Source organism: Geotrypetes seraphini, chromosome 8, assembly GCF_902459505.1.
Source record: "Geotrypetes seraphini chromosome 8, aGeoSer1.1, whole genome shotgun sequence".
Classification (NCBI taxonomy): domain Eukaryota; kingdom Metazoa; phylum Chordata; class Amphibia; order Gymnophiona; family Dermophiidae; genus Geotrypetes; species Geotrypetes seraphini.
The window spans coordinates 14424016-14441609 of record NC_047091.1 but is presented as its reverse complement, the minus strand read 5'-3'; the positions used below and the strand labels follow the sequence as shown (position 1 = coordinate 14441609).

Below are 17594 nucleotides of genomic sequence, written 5' to 3'. Positions count from 1 at the left end.
GTCTCGAAGTGGTTGTGGGAGGGAGTTCCATAATGTCGGAGCAGTTACTGCAAAATTTATTTTGCGTGTGTAATAAAACTCTTTTATAGACGGAATCAATAAGAGGTTTTGATTTGAAGATCTCAAAGTTCGAGTAGAACACAAAGGAATGAGAAGTTTGTGAAGATATAGCGGCAGGTGAGAAGATTTTATTTTGAATGACAAAAGGATGATTTTGTAGGTGATTCGGTGTGTCACGGGTAGCCAGGTCTGATAACCAGAGCTGGTATTGTGACATCGCAATACCTCATTCCACCAATGCCTATCAGTGATGTCACAATGGCTTCATTGTACTATACTTAGCTCACTTCTGCTACCTTATTGAAAAATATATCATACTTTTATAGATAACCAATGAAGATCCTGTAGTAATGGAGTTATTTTTATTTTTTTTTTATAAATTTTATTAATTGTTACTTCATAACAAACTCAAGCAAATATACAAAATATAAAGAAAATAATTCAAATTAAAATATAAACATTAACAAGTCCACATTATTGAGGGTTGACTAATCTTGTCGCCGATTTTATATTCCAAAAAAGTAAAGAACTAAACATCAATATTCTCATAAACTGTAACATCAGGCAATGATAATCTTCATATTTCATTCCTTCTCAGCTTCTGCACTAGTAACAGGTAATATATCCAATTTAGGTTTGTCTGAAAGAAAATTTTCTAAATGAACTGGGTCTAAAAATATATATTTAGTATTCTGAAAAGTCACCAAGCATTTACAGGGGAACTTAAGAAAGAATGATGAACCCACACCCAAGGTTCTAGCCTTGAGTTGCAGAAATTGCTTCCTCCTGTATTGTGTTTGTCTGGAGACATCTGGGAAGATGTTTATCTGTTGACCACAAAACAGGGCATTTTTTGTTCAAGAAATACAATTTAATTATATCTTGTTTCTCTATTTCAATCATAAAAGTGACTAATAATGTTGCTCTCTTGGCTATATAATCTTTTGATGACTCAAGAAATTGGGAAATGTTTAAACTATCAGGTGACACTAGTTGGTCTTCTCCCCCTTCTTCTGATATCTTTTTAATGCCACTAGGCAAGTAATAAAGATTATCTGGAATAAACTTTTCTAAACCAGTATAAGAAAGTACATTTTTTAAATACATTTTTAGTAATGGAGTTATTTTTCCATACTTATGCACTCTACATAATAATATGGCTGCAGTATTTTGTAAGGTCTGCAATTTTTCGGTCAGAGGGGCATGTAGTGGGATTGGCTGAGAATAGAAGTTATGCAGTTTCTTCTTCAATTGTAAACAACAGTTAACCATTTCATGACCCTACACAATGATGTCAGAGAAAGGGGAGCAGGGAAGAGACTTGTTTACCGCCTTTGTGAAGCTTTACAACCACACATAAAACAGTTGCATACAGGTACTTCAGTCATTTTCTCTATCTTGGTGGGCTCACAATCTATCTAATGTACCTGTGGCAGTGGAGAATTAAGTGACTTGCCCAGGGTCACAAGGAGCAGTGTAGGGTTTGAACCCACAACTTTAGGGTGCTGAGGCTGTAGCTCTAACCACTATGCCACAGTGGCAGGAGTTGAAGGAGGGTCTAGAGCAGGGATCTCAAAGTCCCTCCTTGAGGGCCGCAATCCAGTCATGTTTTCAGGATTTCCCCAATGAATATGCACTGAAAGCAGTGCATGCACATAGATCTCATGCATATTCATTGGGGAAATCCTGAAAACCCAACTGGATTGCAGTCCTCAAGGAGGGACTTTGAGATCCCTGGTCTAGAGGGTGGGACTGGACAGGTTGGGGAGGGATATGCAGGTTCATCATAAGTTGTTTGGGCAAAGGAAGAAGAGATAGTGGGAGCTGGAAGGTCAGGAGAGTGGATGGGGGAAAGAGGAAGAAGGATGTGACTTAGCAGCAAATTCTAACACTTGCAATAATATTTGTATTGTGCTAGAGAGACCTTCCTTCTGGAGTTCATTGGATATAAAATATGAAAGCAAATTATCAAGGTGTGCTTAAACATTTCTTTTAATGAAGACAGTAACTGATGGGAGATATTCTGTATTTTTTGCCACATTTTCTTGGTCTCTGACTATATTATTTGGTACATGTATATCTTCTCTTTCTCCACTTGATGCACAGTATAATCACTTGGCACCAACATCTCTATTATCACTGCTGTTCTCGTGTATTTTTTCGTTACCACAATGTTCAGTTTTCTTGCATTGAGCGTTTTATCAGTTGAATTGGAAATATCCCAGTTGATCATCGTCTCTTCATTTCCATATTTCCCTTAGCAGCAGTATCTCCAAATAAGTTACTTTTGTATATGCTAATGAACTTCCATTCCTAAGCCAGGGTATATGGAGTATGAGTGCAGAGTCTCCAATTTACTATGAATGCTTGCCATAGTAATTGAATTGTGCCAAAGAGAGCTTCTTCTGGAGTTTGTGTGTAACATATATAGGCAACTTATCAAGATGTACCTGAAAATTCCTTTTAATCATGCCTGTGCATCTTTTTCCAACATTTTCATATGATCTGATTACATTATTTGATACTTGAAGACCATCTCCTTCTCCACTCTGTTCACAAAATAATCACGTATTATTTGCATTTAGCGTACACCTTTTTTAGTAGTAGTTCAAGGTGGATTACATTCTGATGTACAGTAGATATTTTCCTTGTCCCTAGAGAGCCTACAATCTAAATTTGTACTTGAACAATGGAGGGTTACATAATTTGCCCAAGATCACGAGGAGGATCAGAGGCTTCCCTAGTTATAACCACTAAGCTAAATCTCCTCCGTTCTTCTGATTTTCACCTTTATTACAATGTCCAGTTTTCTTGCACCAAACTTTTTATCAGTTAAAATTGAAATGTCCAAAGTGATCGTATCCTGTTCAATTTCCATAAGGGGAGGGGATCTGCTGTCTTGTGGTTTGGCTGATGTGGATCTACATCTCTTCTTCATATTGCTTTCTTACAAAATCTACATGTCAGTTTTCCTAGTTTTTCCTATGCTCGCGATGAACCATCTAGTCTGTAATATACTATCCTGTGCTATAGCTATCGGAATTATCTCAACTTTCCGTAATAAGCCATGTGTCTGCGTTTGATTGATTTATAGTTCCTGGATTAACGCTCTGTATTTCCTACTGTATTTCTTCTTTCTTTATCTTTATTCACATTTTCTAGACCACCTGTAACTGTCATGCAGGTCAAAGTGGTTTACAGTACTAAAAAATATCAGATAGTGGAAAGGAACTTCGTAATTAAGACACAAAAGCAACCACAGTCATAGAGAACAGTCATCCAGGCCAACGGTAATCCATTCACAGACATCTGACCCCATCTCACCAAGTCACTGATCACTGATAGCACTTTGAAACAGTGAGTATTTGTGCATTTGCAATTTATTTTTCCTTGTTTGCTGATCTAGTTCTTTAAAGAGCTTTTTTTATCTTGTTTTATAAATGTACCGTATTTTCACGCATATAACGCGTGCGTTATACGCGTTTTTACCTACCGCGCATACCCCTCGCGCGTTATACGCGTGAGCGCGGTATACAAAATTTTTTTTACATAGTTCCCACCCCGCCCGACGCCCGATTCACCCCCCCCAGCAGGACCGCTCGCACCCCCACCCCGAACGACCGCTCGCACGCGCTCCCACCCGCACCCGCATCCACGATCGGAGCAAGAGGGAGCCCAAGCCCTCTTGCCCGGCCGACTCCCCAACTCCCCGACAATATCGGGCCAGGAGGGAGCCCAAACCCTCCTGGCCACGGCGACCCCCTACCCCCACCCCGCACTACATTACGGGCAGGAGGGATCCCAGGCCCTCCTGCCCTCGACGCAAACCCCCCTCCCTCCAACGACCGCCCCCCCCCAAGAACCTCTGACCGCCCCCCCCAGCCGACCCTCGACCCCCCTGGCCGACCCCCACGACACCCCCACCCCCCTTCCCCGTACCTTTGGTAGTTGGCCGGACAGACGGGAGCCAAACCCGCCTGTCCGGCAGGCAGCCAACGACGGAATGAGGCCGGATTGGCCCATCCGTCCCAAAGCTCCGCCTACTGGTGGGGCCTAAGGCGCGTGGGCCAATCAGAATAGGCCCTGGAGCCTTAGGTCCCACCTGGGGGCGCGGCCTGAGGCACATGGGCCCAACCTGACCATGTGCCTCAGGCCGCGCCCCCAGGTGGGACCTAAGGCTCCAGGGCCTATTCACTGGGCAAATTACAAGGCCAGATAGAGGGGGGCCACAGCCACGTGGTGAAAAGCACACCACCAGAAAAACAGCCTTGGTGAAAACTAAGCGGCAAGCATGCTCAGACCATTGCGCATGCTTACAGAGCTGGGAGCAGGGCAGGGCGGGCGAAAGGAGAGTCGGGACAGCGCACGGAGAGGCGGGGCAGTGCACGGAAAGTCAGGGTGGGTGAACGGAGAGTCAGGACAGCGCACGGAGAGTCGGGGAGGGCGAAAGGAGAGTTGGGGTGGCCAGAGGAGAGTTGGGGCGGGCGAAAGGACAGTCGGGCTGCATGCGCGGTATACCCGTGAGCGCGGTATACAAAAGTTTTTGTACATAAAATCGTGGTTTCTGCGCGCTATACCCGTGTGCGCGTTTTACACGGGTGCGCGTTATCTGCGTGAAAATACGGTAGTTGTTTCCTTTCCTGGGTTCACTTTTGGATACTTTTTGTTTCTTCTGCTTGTTGGAATACTTTTGCAAAGTTTACGATGGAGATTGTTTTGGATTTTACTTCAATACTTTTTGCATATTTGGATCTATACCTCCTTTGGCTTGAAGAATATACCATCTTAGCATACAGTGATTCTTATAAATGACTTCATAACCATGGAAGATTTTTCTGGGTTTCAAAGTTTTTAAGAGGCAAATCTAAAGTTCCAAAGCTGTTTTGAAGTGTGGGAGTTGACAGCTGATTAATGCCATATCTTATTCCATGACGATAATATCAGTTTTAATCTCCTATAATGTTTTTTGTTTTCTTAGTGATTTGTGCTGGATTGTAGCTCCTACTCCTAGGCATTTTTTATATAGCACTTTGTTTAAGTTTCTTTATGTCACAGTTATCAGTCAGAAAGAGGCTTTCAATGTTGTTCAATTTCTTCTAAGGAAAGTATCCTAGCACATTTTTCTAGGCCAAAAATCATCCTGATGTCTGCTAATTTGTGGTCTTTGAAATTTTAGAACTTCAAGTCACCTACAAGCAGTAAATGTGATATTACCTCTGGATCGTTACCTTCTTTAGGATCAACACAGAAATAGGGATCCCAAGTTGTTAATAAGAGTACTCGGTGGATTAAAGCCACACAGACCAAGAGTCATGACAAGGAGAGGATTCCTTGAAATATTCCTTGCTGGATCATGATGATAGGAGTGACAAATTGTCCCATTTTCATACGTCAGATGTTGTGGTTTGCTACATTTTCATGGTGAACCTGATGTAATCTAATCTTCTATTTCTGTGTCGCACATACCTAAGCAGGCTCAAGGCGACTTACAAAGAGAAGTAAGAGGGAACGGAGAGAGGCAGGGAGAGAAGGGGAGGAGACATGGGGGGAACATTTGGGCAGGGGAAGAACAGAATTCAAGTGTCAAAGAGGTAGGTTTTCAGTTTTTTTCCGAAATGTGGTATAGTTGGGTTCCGTTCTGATCGTTTTAGTGAGGTCATTCCAGGTTTTCACCCCTAGGAAGGTAAGCATGGAGTGAAAAATTTGTTTGTATTGGAGATTTTTTGTTGAAGGAAGGTTTAGTAGGATCATGTTAAGGGTTCTGTGGGAGGTAGACCATGCCTTTGAGAAGAGTTGGATGAGTGGAGCTGCTGAGTTTCAGTGTATTATTTGGTATATGATGCATGAAGTTTTAAAATTTTATTTGCGATGGAATGGATATCCAGTGTAGTTGTTTGAAGGCTGATATCGAGTCATATTTTTTCAGGTTGAAAATTAGTCTTACAGCTGTGTTTTGTATGAGTTGCATTTTATGAATCAGTGCGGTGTTGATTCCCATGTAGGCAGCGTTACAGTAGTCCAGCTGTGGTAGGATCATCGACTGTACAATCAGAGCAAAGTGATGCTGATGAAAGTATGGTCTGATGAGCCTTAGCTGCCTCATGGTGAAGAGGGACTTTTTCTGGATGTTAGAGATTTGAGCTTCCATGGTTAGCTTGGAATCAAGAACGCAGCCTAGGATTTTAGATGTTTTATCGACAGTGAGGGTGTGGCCTGATCGGAGAGTGATGCTTGTTGGTGCTGTCTGTTGGGCTGTGTGAAAGTATAAGAATTTGGTTTTGGTTTGGTTTAGTTTTAGCTTGTTGATTGAAAGAATCCAAAATTGGGCAACAATATTGGTTGAGACTTTGTTGGTGACATCTGACTGGTTGTTGGTTGTGGGGATGAGGAGCAAAATTTCATCTGCGTAGGACATTATGCTTTCATCATTGAATTTGATGTTCCCAAGGGAACTCATGAAAAGATTAAACAGAATGGGGGAAAGTGGAGAGCCTTGAGGTACCCCACAGAAGGCCTTCCAGGGTTTGGAGATCTCTTCATTCTTTTTAACGATGTATTCTCTGTTTTGTAGGAAGTCAGAGAACCAATCCAGTGTTTATTTTGTACATTTCAAGGCATTTCACAATCTGGGAACATAGAATGCTATCAAAGGCTTTCTTATAGTCATTCCATGCCATACAGAGATTTCTGGTTTTCTTAGCATTATTTACAATGGTTTATTAACATTAATTGGTCTTTGGTTCCATATGGTTACCCCTTATTGCTCTTCTCTATTGCCAGCTTACTGGAGTCAAGGTGATCAAAGATTCTTAAGGGCAGGGTCGGTATTAAAGGGGAGCAAACAGGTCAGCTGCGCTGGGTCCCACAGCTTCAGGGGGTGTCTGTGGGCTGGGATGTCCTTACCTTCATCCCACACTGTTCTGAAGTCCCCTCCCCCCTCACCTTTGAAAATGCAAAGGAGTCGCTGGTGTGGCAGTGATTCTCTAATGTTGTTTGTGGATTCTTTGGCACTGTTTCCCTGCTGCAGTCCACCCCCTCAGACAAAACTTCCTGTTTGCTTGGGCGGGACTGCAGCAGTGCTATAAAATCGCTGCTGCGGTGGGAATCCTTTTGCATTTTAAAAGATGGGGGAGGCTTCAGAACAGGGAGAAGGGAAGAACATCACGGGGGTCCTTGAAGCAGCTGATTTTTAAATGAAGGGAGAGATGCTGGATGGGATGGCATGTGGTGGACCTAGATAAGGAGGAGAAAGAGAGGTAAGGAAGGAGGAGGAGGAAGGGAGAGATGCTGAATGGGAGGGCATTTGGTGAGTGTTGAAATTGGAGGAGGGGGCAAGGAGGAGAGGAATTGGGGGCCTTTCCTTCATTTCTAGCCTGAACCCCAGCATGTCTAACACTGGCCCTGCTTATTGGGCAGTGTTTCAGAATGGGTTTGCACATACCATAACACTAATGACCCTCACTCCTAAGCCAGGTAACATGGAGTATGAACTTGGTCTCTCAAATTTACTTAACATTTTCCTATCGTAATAAATTTTACATTACGCTGGTTCCAATCGTAATTATTTTAGCAAAGTTTTGTATTATTCACCGTTATCATTTACGGCTATTGTAAACACAATAGCCCAATAGATGGGACAAATGATAGGTAGAAGGTGTACTGTATGTCCCATGCCATGGGACATACGATGGCAACGACATTATTTGGAATGTCCCGTCATCCGGGACACACGATAGGAAAAGGTTAAGGACAGTGTTTCCAAATGGGTTCATTTTGCATATACAATGACAATAATGAACTTCATTTTTAAGCCCGGGTATGTATACTATGACATCACTCTTTTAAATTTACTTCTAACACTTGCCATAGTACTTAAATCTTGCCAAATACGCAAACTCATACTGTTCATTTAGACATTTCTCCTCCAGTATTAATGTGCTCAGCACCACTAAAATTCCAGATTGAACTTTATAGTTGGCTAACCTATATGTTGGAGAGAATTTCAGCAAAGGCTAGGCACTTTGTTATTACACCTATAATTAAAAATTCAAAGGAATCGCCATCGCTTATTTCTAACTTCAGGCCAATAGCAAGTATTCCTTTTTTTACTAAGATAATGGAGGGACTGGTGTATTTACAGTTGCTTGATTATTTAGAACAATACTCTTTTACATTCATCTCAATCAGGCTTTCATCCTCTTTACAGTACAGAGACTGTTTTAGCACCCTTTTGGACTATTTGTACAATCTGTTTAGTCAAGGTGTTGGGGCATTGACGAGAATGACACTGTGACAAAATTCATCACCGTTCCCGTCCCCGCTGATAACCGCGGGAAACCATCTTCATGTCATTCTTTAAGGAGAGAGGGAAGAATCAGAGTATGAATGGCCACAACCACTGACCCGCAAGCTTTGCGTTGAAGAATGCTGGGGTAGAAGGACTGAGGTTGAAATAGACACTAGAAAATGACATGGGATTATTTCCCGCGGGGATGGGAACGGTGATGAATTTTGTCACCGTGTCATTCTCTAATTGACATCACAATTTAATCTAAGCAGTGCATTTGATCTTGTTGATCACTGTCAACTACTTAGATGTTTGGATGCTATGGGCATTTCTGGTAATGTCCTTAAAGGTTTCAGGGTTGCTTCTGCATTTTCTTACCTACCAGGTCTGATTTGGGATCTTCTCTCTCCTTTACTCTTCAATGTCTACTTGTCATCTCTGGGACATAGGTTATCTAAGTTAAGTGTGACATTTTACAGTTATGCTATTACTGTTGTAATTCCATTATATTCATCATTCTCTAAATCTAAGCAGTTAATTTCCACCACAGTCACAACTGTAGAATTATGGATGACCGAATTTAAGTTAAAACTCAATACAGAAAAACAAAATTCTTCTTTGCTACTCCTTGCAAGAAGAAAGAAATAGAGACGAGAGTATAAATTTTCACGGAATTTTGTATTCAATTTAATCCTACCATAAGAATTCTAGGGGTTATTTTAGATCAAAATCTCACAATGAATTCAAATATTGATGCTTTAGTAAGGAAAAGTTTCTATATGTTGTAGAAATTACAGCCTATTAGACCATATTTTGATGCTTCTTCTTTTAGACTGTTGGTACAGTCATTAATTCTAAGTATTTTAGAAACATGATGGCAGATAAAGGCCAAATGGCCCATCTAGTCTGCCAATCCGCAGTAACCATTATCTCTTCCTCTCTCTAAGAGATCCCACATGCCTATCCCAGGCTTTCTTGAGTTCAGACACAGTCTCTGTCTCCACCACCTCTACTGGGAGACTTCCATGCATTTACCACCCTTTCTGTAAAGTATTTCCTTAGATTACTCCTGAGTCTATTACCTCTTAACTTTATCCTATGCCTTCTCATTTGAGATTAATGTAATATAGTTTACTTAGCGGGTTATTAGAAAAATCTTCATAGACTCCACATTATATAAAACACAGCAGTCCAATTAATTTTCAATCTGAAAAGATCAGATCACGTCACTCCTTATTAGCAGTTGTTACCAGTCAGATTTAAATTGGATTTGTATATGTTATGAAGTCTTACATGGTTTAACACCTGATTATATTGTGGATCATTTTTTATTTATTAATTCACAATGACCAACACGTAATTGCAATTTGTTTGCTTTTTCATCAGTAAAGGATCGTTTATACAGGAGCTATTTTCAATGATTCCTATCTTTTCAGGCAGCTTCTTGTGATAAAGAGTTTGTTAATCTGTTAGCTCTGTCTAGCAGTTAGGAAATTATTGAAAATCTACTTATTTAAGAAATGTTTATAATTTCTAGGTCATTTGTTTTTATTGTTTCTGTTTCGATCTTCTTTTGTAAACCACATAGAACTCCTAAGGTACTGTGGTATATAAATAAATTTTTATGTTATGTTAAATACTGAAGGATCTTTGGGGCGCTCTTATCTCTCTCTCCTGCAGTGTGTGTTTACCTGAATAAAAGTGGAAACACTGGGCCACATCTTGATAAGAAGAAAGTACAGCAGCTGCCGGATCATTTTGGTCCTGCCAGAGCGTCTGTGGTTCTTCAGCAGGCTGTTCAAGCTTGTATTGACTGTGCATACCACCAGAAAACAGTCTTCTCCTTTCTCAAGCATGGCCATGGTGGAGAAGTCATTTCAGGTAAGAATTAAACCTTTTTTATGCACAGTGTATATCACAGCCAAGTACCAGATGACTGCCAGGCCCTTGGTAGCAGATTTCAATCATACTTGGAGCTACAATATTGCACCAACATATCCCATTAGCTAAACTTGCAAATCCCCTGCCTTTTCCTGATGTAAAACTTCTAAAGTCCATGCATATTCTAAGCAATAAAGCACATTGCTCAGAATGAATCTGAGAGGGCAAGAATAGAATGCTTGTTTAGGAAACATACATTCTGATTGAGTGCTTCAGAAGATTGAGCATAATAAGAGACAGATGACTGTTAGATGGCACGTGTATTAAGCATTCTACCTCTGGGTCACCAACTCAAGTCTGACATAAGTGGGTGCGTGATCATGAAACGTCATTGTAAAATGAATTGATGGTCTTTTATATGAGAAGCCTATTGATGGAACGTCATGAGAGGAAGAAGGGACATGTAAAAAAGGAGAGACTGATGAAAGCCAGATGGGAAAGAGAGGAGAGCGAGCTTATTGAGGGGTAAAGAGAGGTTTTCATTTATTTTTTGTTTAGGTCAGCTTTTTCTCTATATACTAGCAAACAAAATAACCTAAAAAATATTTTTCAGATTTGCCTGTGCACCATCAGTTTTTGTAGCAAAAAAATCAGTGCTCGGGGGCATCATGCAATACAAGGTATGGAACGGTTTATTATAGTACCAAACATTTAGTTATTATAGTACCAAAATTTAGCCTAAAAAAAATTCACTTTAGACTAAATGTTTTAGGTGTTTGTTAGGGGCACGGATTTCAGTCTTTGATGCCCATCCTCCAAAAAATATGCAAAAGTTCAGAGAAGTACATAAGGACTGCCAAATAAAGAGCCTCTTCTATCAAACTGCGCTAGCAGTTTTTAGCGCAGAGAGCCGCGCTGAATGGCCCGCACTGCTCCTGATGCTCATAGGAACTCTGTGAGCGTGGGGAGCAGTGCAGGCCATTCAGCGCGGCTCGCCATGCTACAAACTGCTAGCACAGTTTGATAGAAGAGGCCCAAAGTGTGGAATGAAAACATTTACTGCACAATTGTCTTAGAGGAGCCTGTTTTCTTGAGAGAGAATTGAGGGATGAATTTTAATTACAGTAAATTTCAGTGGATCTTGAGTGAAACATCTTACCAATGGACCTAAGAAAAATTTATTTTTTGTTGTCTTTAACATCATTTTCAAAATGTGACTCTTTTGTAAATATCTTTTTATTAATTTGTTATTGAATCATTGTAAGCAATAATATTGAAAGATTATCGTACTTCTCTAAATCCTCTCTGAGCTTTTATTAGTTAAGCAGACTACAAATGTCAATGTTAAATGTAAAACTGGATCTCGTTGGATCCAACATGGATCTTGCAGATCAAAGCAAAGGTGTATGTATGAGGGGAAAACAACCTGCTATCTTCAGAAGGAAGAATGTTTTAATCAAAGTGAAGTTGTAGAATATTTTGACAGTGAAAATAGGTATGAGTGCAGTATTTAAAAGCTGCAAAGTAAACGAATGCATATTTTGAATGGAGAAATTTTTGTTTTTAGTTTCATAGTAAATAGCCATTATTAAGATGGACTTTGGGAAATCCACTGTTTATTCCTAGGATAAGCAACATAAAATCTATTTTACTACTTGAGATCTTGCCACGTACTTGTGACCTGGGTTGGCCACTGTTGGAAACAGGATACTGAGCTTGATTGACTTTCGATCTGTCCTAGTATGGGGTTTTTTTTAAGATGTGCTAAATTTCTATAGCTAGCTATTTAGTTTTAATTTGCAAGAAAGTGTATAAATGCGGGTATTTTAACCATGTATGCAATGACTGTTTTCTGGTTACGCAGTATTCTGTAAATATGCACAGATACAATGATGTACGCTTTACAGGTGATTCTTCACATGAGCAAAGCACACACTTAGGTGCATAGATTGTTAAAGAACACACCAATTATAAGATTTTGGGGTTCATTTTTCAAACAAAAAAATGTCCAAAATAAGCTCAAAGCGATAGATGGACTTTGGATGTTTTTCAAAAAAAACAAAAACAGCTATTGTTGAAACTCATTTTTAAGATGTTTTTCTCCGTAATTCATCTAAATTTCAAGGGGGCATGTTTTGGATAGGATTAGAACAAGATTATGATTTGGGAGGGTTTTTTTTGCACTAATGGAATATTGTAAAAACGTTCAGGGCAAAAAAATAGGACAATTTGGGCTAACAAACTATAAACTGTTTCAATAGTTGTATTAAATTGATATACTACTTATATTTATCATATAAAATCACAGTGGTGTACAAAGTTTATAAAAACATAAAAGAAAAGAACATCAATTTATGACAGGAAACTAAGTGCCAAACTGGAAGACTAAAGGCATTGACCCCTCCATTAATCTCTCAGTGGTTACTGACCTCATCCTACCCCCCCCCCCCTAAGAGGTGGAAGTGACGATACGCACAGTAACATTAGATTTAGCATACAATTTGGTCACTGGTACACTTGTGGTGGAAAGTGTGAGCACCTCAAAAAACACAAAATAGGTGACAGCTGCAGACATAAGGGCTATTGTAGTGATGTACAGTTGGATGCATTACATTTTTTGTATTCCTGGAAGGCTTACCATGCAATATAAGGAGGTTATAATGTGGTGTGTACCTGGGACATTTTATGTGAAATTCACTGCAGTGTTCCCTAGTCTAGTAAGACTACTGGTCCCCAGACATCCAAATGGCTTTTTGTGCGTTTTTCCCTTGGATGTTTATTGTTGAAAATGGGTCTTTAAAGAAAGACGCACTGAGCACAAAGCCATCTAAAACAGGGTGGTTTTCGAACCAAAAAGAGAGATGTTTTTCTGGTTTGAAAATTGCCTTATTTGGCATTGGATTTTTGGACATTTTTTTTGCAAAATGTCCAAAATCGAATTTGGACGTCATAGTGAAATTTCCCTTCTTTATAATCAAGCTCTGTGATTGGTGTAAATGTCTGCACCTACAGTGTACAGTAGTTACATAGAAACATAGAACATGATGGCAGAAAAGGGCCATGGCCCATCTAGTCTGCCCACATTAATGGCCACCCCCTAACTACCTCCATGAAGAGATCCCACATGCCAATCCCATGTTATCTTAAAACCTGGCACGCTGCTTGCCTCAATTACCTGTTGTGGAAGATTATTCCAGTGATCCACCACCTTTTCGGTGAAGAAATATTTTCTAGTGTCGCCATGAAATTTCCCACCCCTGATTTTCAACAGATGCCCTCTTGTTGCCGTGGGTCCTTTAAGAAAAAAGAGATCCTCTTCCACTTCGATACGGCCTGTGACATATTTGAACGTCTCGATCATGTCTCCCCTCTCTCTGCATTCCTCGAGTGAGTACAGCTGCAACTTACCCAGTCGTTCCTCATACGGGAGATCCTTGAGTCTTGAGACCATCTTTGTGGCCATTCGCTGAACCGACTCAACTCTCCGCACATCTTTTTGATAATGCAGCCTCCAGAATTGTACACAGTATTCCGGATGGGGTCTCACCATGGATCTGTACAACGGCATTATGACCTCGGGCTTACGGCTGACGAAACTTTTACGGATACAGCCCATGATTTGTCTAGCCCTGGATGAAGCTTTCTCCACTTGATTGGCAGTCTTGATTGGCTAATGATCACCCCCAAGTCACGTTCTGCTACAGTCCTTGCTAGGATCTCACCATTTAGGATAGCTAAGGCTAGTATTCTGTAAAGAAGAGTAGGCACTTAACTTTTCATTATAGAATCGACCCAGTTCTCAGGACACACCTAATCCAGTAAGGTTTTCAGGATACCTACAATGAATTTGCATACAGTGGACGCAGTGCATGAAAATTTATCTATTGCATATTCATTGCAGATATCTTGAAAACCAGACTGACTTGGGGTGCTCCAGGGCCAGGTTTGAGAACCCCTGATCCAGCCTCAAAAGACAATAACATCCACTAAATGATATCATTGGATTGAAACTTAGAACAAGTCCATCAAGTTACACTGCTGAAAAGGTTCAGGTCATTTTCATTAGGGCACCTCTATTAACGTGCTAGAACATCTGTACAAATACTGTTCACCACCTTGCATGAATTTTAGAAAATGACATGGGGACAAATTTGTCCCTGTGCCCGCAGGTTCTGTCTCCATTCCGTCCCTGTAAATTCTGTAACTTTCCCTGCCCCATCTCGAACACTTATGAGTTAAAGTGTTTGAGGCTTGTGCAAATGAGGATAGAGCTTGCAGAGATGAGACAGAATTCATTCGTCCCTTTGTCAATCTCTGTCAATCTCTAGGGTGAATCTCTTCATAAAGGCAGTTAATAAATCCCAATAAATAATGTATGTCTCCTCTTGTTAAAGTAGTATTTCCAGTGCAATAGAAATGGTATGCTAAACCTTAGGGTTCTCTGTCCATTCTCTTGAGCATACTGCAGAAAGATGTTAATCACAGCTTTTGAAACCTCCTCCTCCCAGTAATCTAATGCCCCCTTCAGTTTCTCTTTTTGCAGGTGAGCAAGAAAGGTGTCTTCTGATCTGCTTGGTTTATCTCTTTTTTTTATTTTGCGATAGTTTTGTGATTTTTTTTTTTTTGGCTCTAGTCGTGGTCTTTTTTGTGAAATCGTCTAATCGTTTTTGATAATGGTCTACTCTCCTTGTGTGGAGAGGAGCAGTTGGCAGGTGTATCCTTATGGGAGAACCAAAAGAAACTCTGTGGAATGATGATGTTCCTAAATGGACTTTATTTTAAAATGTCAAAGTTCCAAAGGTACACTAATATCATCCACATAAAATAAAATCATCCACATAAAAGTAAAATGATCCACATAAAAATCTTAAAGGACCTAGTCCACTAGGGATGCAGGACCCAACACAGTCCGCGTTTCGACAAAAAGTCTTCTTCAGGGGTCCCTGGGGGGTCCTATAATGATGAATACATGGGAAAGCTAATATGTGGTGAGCTGGAACTGAAACACTGCTTGCATTTGCAATGGTTATCCCCATAACCATGTTTCAGCCAGACTGCTGAAGTTAGTGGAGCTTAGGGTCCATTCCTCTGGTGTTTGCTTGCCCTTTTGACGGTCAGGGACTGGAGCGCAGGCTGATTAGGCGCTAATAGTGTTCCTTCGGGGTGCTTACGGTGCTGGCTGCGTTTTGTCTCTCTCCCACCTTTTTAGTGAGAGGTCGGTGGAGGGGGGTGGTCCAAGGATCAGTCCATGGAGGTCTGGCAAGCATCCCGAAGATCCCAGCAAAATGACTGGAAGCAGAGGGCCTCTCCTAGAACAGCTACACCTGAGAAGAGCTGAAGCAGGCAGCAGCAGCACCATTCCCCAGCACATGGTATATGAGCAAGGCTTTTGACAGCCTGAGGGGAAAAATCAGGGAGGAGGGTCTTCAAAAACTGTTCCCCTCCCCTAAAATCCAGTTTTTGGGGGAGTTTTGCTCAGCCCTGAGGTGATTTTAAGCTTTTCTTTAGCATTAAAATTCTGGTGGCCATCTTACTATAAGCCCTACCCAAAAAATAAGCCCTAATTGAAGCGCTTATTTTTGGGGTAGGGGAAAGCAAAATAAAAGTCCACTGCTGGTACTGGTATCTTCCTAAATGCGACAGCAATCTAAACAGGCTGCTTCGGGCTTTCTCACGTCGGGGCATTCTTCTGCCGCATCCTGATGATGTTATCAGCAATGTGGCAGTGGAATGTTCCGACGTGAGAAGGCCTGAAGCAGCCCGTTTAGATTGCTGCCGCGACACTGCCTTTTGGAAGTAGGTAATATGTCAGTCTCGCAGTCAGCTTGGGGAGGGAGAGATGGAAGGGTCGGTGGAGGTTCAGCTGCGTGGCAGGGGGGATAGAAAGATGCAGTGGGTTTATGATTGTTGATAGTAAAAAAACAGGGTATTCAGATGATAAGCATAAAAATTTTATAAACAATTTTTAATTGTCTTCCAAACGTTATAACAAATAGGCTTGCATTATCAACCTCTAATGTCCATTTTCACCATGTGTTTTAATACATATTGTTCTTATTTCCTCTTTGAGTGATTGAAACTTGTGGTGGGCATATCATAACTCTATAGACGTCAATCTTTGGAACCTCTTATGATATGTATATCATTTCAAGTTCCCGTCTTGTGTGTCTTTATAATCATTTATGCCCACCACCACCTCCAGAGAGGCAGCCTACATTTAACTTACCCCGAAGAAGACCTGTTCAGGGTTGAAACGCCCGTAAAAAGTGAGGGCATCGGGAGTCAAGAAACATCAATGTTGATGGTGGCAGGACCCACCAAGTTTAAAGATAAGTGTTGCCTTTCAATAACAACAATTGAAAAATTGGTTGCTACATAATTTATAGGGTTTTTAGGAATTATATTTATGGGTAATACTATTAATTGATAAATTGCACAAATAATAACAAATTAAAAATATTAATCAAAAATATTAATTGGTAGGTGGTGGTGGGCATAAATGATTACAAAGACACAAGACGGGAAGGTTCCAAAAATTGACATCTATAGAGTTATGATAAGCTCACCACAAGTTTCAATCACTCAAAGAGGGAACAAGAACAATATGTATTAAAACACATGGTGAAAATGGACATTAGAGATTTATAATACAAGCCTATTTGTCGTCATAACGTTTGGAAGGCAAAAATTGTTTATATATAAAAAAATTTTTATGTTTATCATCTGAATACCCCATTTTTTACTATCAACTGTTTCACATGGGGTGGATGCTTTAAGGCTGTATTCTGTAATATCTTCATGGGTTTGTGATTGGGCAGCTTCCCCAAAAAAAAACCTAGTGCGTTTTTGGGGCCCAAAAATAATATAAGACAGTGTCTTGTTTTCGGAGAAACACGACAGTAGTACCTTCCTTTTTGCCAAAGGTTGTTTCAGCATTTCACATCAACCAGGAAGTCAGGTTATCAACCTTTCAGCCTACAGGTTCTAAGAATAAAGTCAAGGCTTTAAAGCTGTTGGACAGCCACAGAGTTCTCTTGCTTTACCTGGAAGTGACTAATGAGTTTTGTCTATCGGACCATCTCTTTGTCCTAACCAAAGAGTCAACCTGAGGCAGACCAGCCTCTTAAGGCCACCATTTCCCGGTAGATTCAGACAAGTGATCTCCACCACCTACATTGTCTGTGGCAAAATTTCTGGTGTCGTTGAAAGCGCACATTCAACCAGAGGAATAGCCTCCTTTTGGGTAGAATCAAGGCCAATAACTCCAGAAGAAATTGACATGGTCTTCCCTACACACTTTTCACTAAATTCTATAGGGTGGGTATGGCAGTGCAAGAGGATTCCCCTTTTGGATCCTCATTACCGA

The 17594-nt window shown here is 40.7% G+C and overlaps 1 protein-coding gene across 8 annotated transcripts in view; it reads left to right on the top strand.

The window, feature by feature from the left end:
* SCMH1 (Scm polycomb group protein homolog 1) overlaps positions 1 to 17594 on the top strand; it is a 119582-nt gene that overhangs the window by 87672 nt on the left and 14316 nt on the right. For all 8 annotated transcript variants that reach the window (XM_033954853.1, XM_033954854.1, XM_033954856.1 and 5 more), the window contains exon 10: positions 10028 to 10228. In XM_033954853.1, the coding sequence (XP_033810744.1) occupies positions 10028 to 10228 (201 nt within the window). The remainder of the gene's footprint in view (positions 1 to 10027; positions 10229 to 17594) is intronic.